This window comes from Hipposideros armiger, unplaced genomic scaffold (genome assembly GCF_001890085.2).
Source record: "Hipposideros armiger isolate ML-2016 unplaced genomic scaffold, ASM189008v1 scaffold_127, whole genome shotgun sequence".
Lineage (NCBI taxonomy): Eukaryota > Metazoa > Chordata > Mammalia > Chiroptera > Hipposideridae > Hipposideros > Hipposideros armiger.
The window spans coordinates 119761-122575 of NW_017731477.1; the positions used below are offsets into that span (position 1 = coordinate 119761).

At 32.1% G+C, this 2815-nt stretch overlaps 1 protein-coding gene across 1 annotated transcript in view; it reads right to left on the reverse strand.

Moving 5' to 3' along the window:
- The window catches only part of PLPPR4 (phospholipid phosphatase related 4), a 43749-nt gene that overhangs the window by 8299 nt on the left and 32635 nt on the right, over window positions 1–2815 (reverse strand). The window contains exon 3 of the mRNA XM_019648857.1: window positions 1067–1282. Coding sequence (XP_019504402.1) covers window positions 1067–1282 — 216 coding nt within the window. The remainder of the gene's footprint in view (window positions 1–1066; window positions 1283–2815) is intronic.

Genomic DNA, 2815 nt, shown 5'->3' on the forward strand with positions numbered 1-2815 from the left:
GATTGTATAGTCTCCCAAAGCCAAGGTTATCTTCTAGGAACTATAATCAAATTCTGATAGAATTCTCCCATAAAATTAGATACACTTATCCTTTAAAAATTTGTAATAAACTTTTACTTCCAGGTAAAAGAACATACACATGTAGATTCATGTAGATTTCATGAAGATTTGATAAACCCAGATATTCTGCATCGTTTTCCCTGCGAAATAATCTCCAAAGAACTGAATAAAATCTTGCTTCATTATCACTCCAATATAAATAAAAACTGAATGTTAAGGATGAAATTTTCCAACTTGAGGGAAATTTCAGAAAAATAAGAATATGCATGTCATAGACATGAAAGGCAGTTTTAGTTTCTTGTACAAAATCATAAAGACAAGTCAAATTTAAAACCTCTCAAAGCATAGAGAAAAAATGAAAAACAAACACTAAATTATTTATATGTAAATACCTATTTTAAAACATCAGTTGATCTTCTTTTTGCTCATATAAAGGTCCTTTTAAAGAATATTTCTGATGTGAGGTTTTGTGTGTGTGTGTGTGTGTGTGTGTATGTGTGTGTGTGTGTGTGTACCAGAAATGTGTTATGCCCTTTTTACAGTTGTTGATGCTCAGTGTTCATAATCAATAAAAAGTGCTAATCTAGTAAAAAATGAAACACTAAGTTATATCAACATGCACTTTTGAGAAGAAACACTGTTGGCTATAAAATTATTTGTTTCCCCCCTGCAGTTTTGCGCACTTCAGATATCACATAAACACATAAAAAATACATTAATGAGGAACTGTTTCAGAAATGTCATATTAACCATTCAACAATTATGCAGTTACAATTTTTTTCAGAATGATTTATAAAAGTAAACATTAGAAACTCATCATTTTTGCAATCATATAATCTTCTTTAACTTTTAGTGTCAATAATTTTAACCTATTAAGTATTCCCACATGATACTGTCACAATTATCTCAAAGACATGATCTCTCTGGTCCAAGGTTTAGAGTTCACTTTTTGTTTGCTTTTAACCCATGTGCTACACAAATGTGATTACTCTTAGTTTTCTGGGACTGACAAGCACAATTTGGGGGCACTTCTTACCGTAATTGCAGGTCCAGCAAAAGCCAAACTAAGCAACATAAGGAATGGAATTGCCTCCTGGGTGGGTTCAATATACGGCATACTAAGACTCCGGTCATAGCAGCTAAATCCAGAGTGCACAGGTTTGAAGACATCTGTGAGTTCAAGGAAGTACAGGCTAACCACCGATGATGCCAATATAGGCAACTGAGAATGAAGGACATAGAAGATCAATTTATTCTTACATACAGGTCATACATATAACCAGTACAGCTCGAAGTAGGAAACAAGTATATTTTCCCCCTTTTTCATGGCTCCTCTCCAATCACAGCATTAAAATCATTCATAAGTGCTATTGCTTCTGCCTTCAAAATATATCTCCAGTTCATCCACTTGAGTCACCAGCCTGCTGTGAGCCCATGTCATCACTCACCTTTGCTTTCCCATTACCTCCTAACTTCCACTTTCTTACACTCCTCACCCCTCCCACCATTTTCNACTTCCTTACACCATTGGAATCATGGCTGAAAGTAGAAATGGATTGGAAAACATTGTAATTGTTCTTTGTTATTAGAATTATGTCAGTTTAAAGTAGAAGTTCATAAAACCTAGGATTTTAAAGCTTTTAAATTTTTTTCTATGCTCCTAAATACATGGTTTCATTTAAATCAAGTTTTAAAAGACAAAATTATTTTCTCACAGTAATGGGACTAAATGTGTTTTTTACACTCTATAAAGCATAAAAAAGTCTAATTTTAACAAAATGTTTCTCTGTATATTTCACTTTAAAATAATTATTATCTCAAGAATTACAGAGTGTCTTATTTAGTTAAATAATTTAAGAAACAAGGAGGTCGAGATGGAACACAGGATAGTAAGAGAGACACTAAAAAGGACAGACAGAAGAGGAATAGAGATTTCTTTTAATGGATAAAAAAATTGGTAAAAATAAAAATTCAGTTAAAACAATGTCCTTCTAGTTATTTGGTACCCAATAAAAAGGATACTATTCAACACAGACAAGCTAATGTAAAAGGATTGAGAAAGAATAGAGGATGTAGGTCTGAAATGTAGGTTTAAAGTTATTTGAATGGTCCATGAGACCTTGAATGTGCATAATTACATAATATCAAACTCTGATTCTTCTTCAACTATAGTTATTAACTTACTTTTCACTCTTAAATCAATCTTGAGGAACTCATTGAACGACAAATACAATTGTTATAACCATCATTTATTGTCGTCCCTAATCTTCCTGTAATGTATTTCTTTTGAACTTCTAAAATATTATCGCTTGCCATACAAGTTTATCTTTTACTTTATTGATTGAAAAAATTCAGTGCATTGGTAGTTTCTTGAGTTTTCTGTCCCCTATTTTTTGAAATGCAAAGTTAGAAGCTATACAGATCTTCTGGGTTTATTCAAAGAACACATATGCCCAGATGTTATCCCTTTTAAAACTCTACCAAAAAAGAAAATTAATGTGATTTTTTAAAGTAAAATATATAATGCAGATATAAATATCATAGGTATTTATAGTCTTCCACTTAACTCAATACATGACACATATCGACGGTAAGCCATGACTAGCTATAAATATCTAAAAATAAACCAATTCTGATGACCTAAAACCATGAGTATAGAGTAGATCACAGAACATCAGTGGGGTTTGCTGATACGAAAATTAGTGGCAAGAATGTGGGACTGAAATTTAGAAACAGAGATAAAGATTTCGAATGA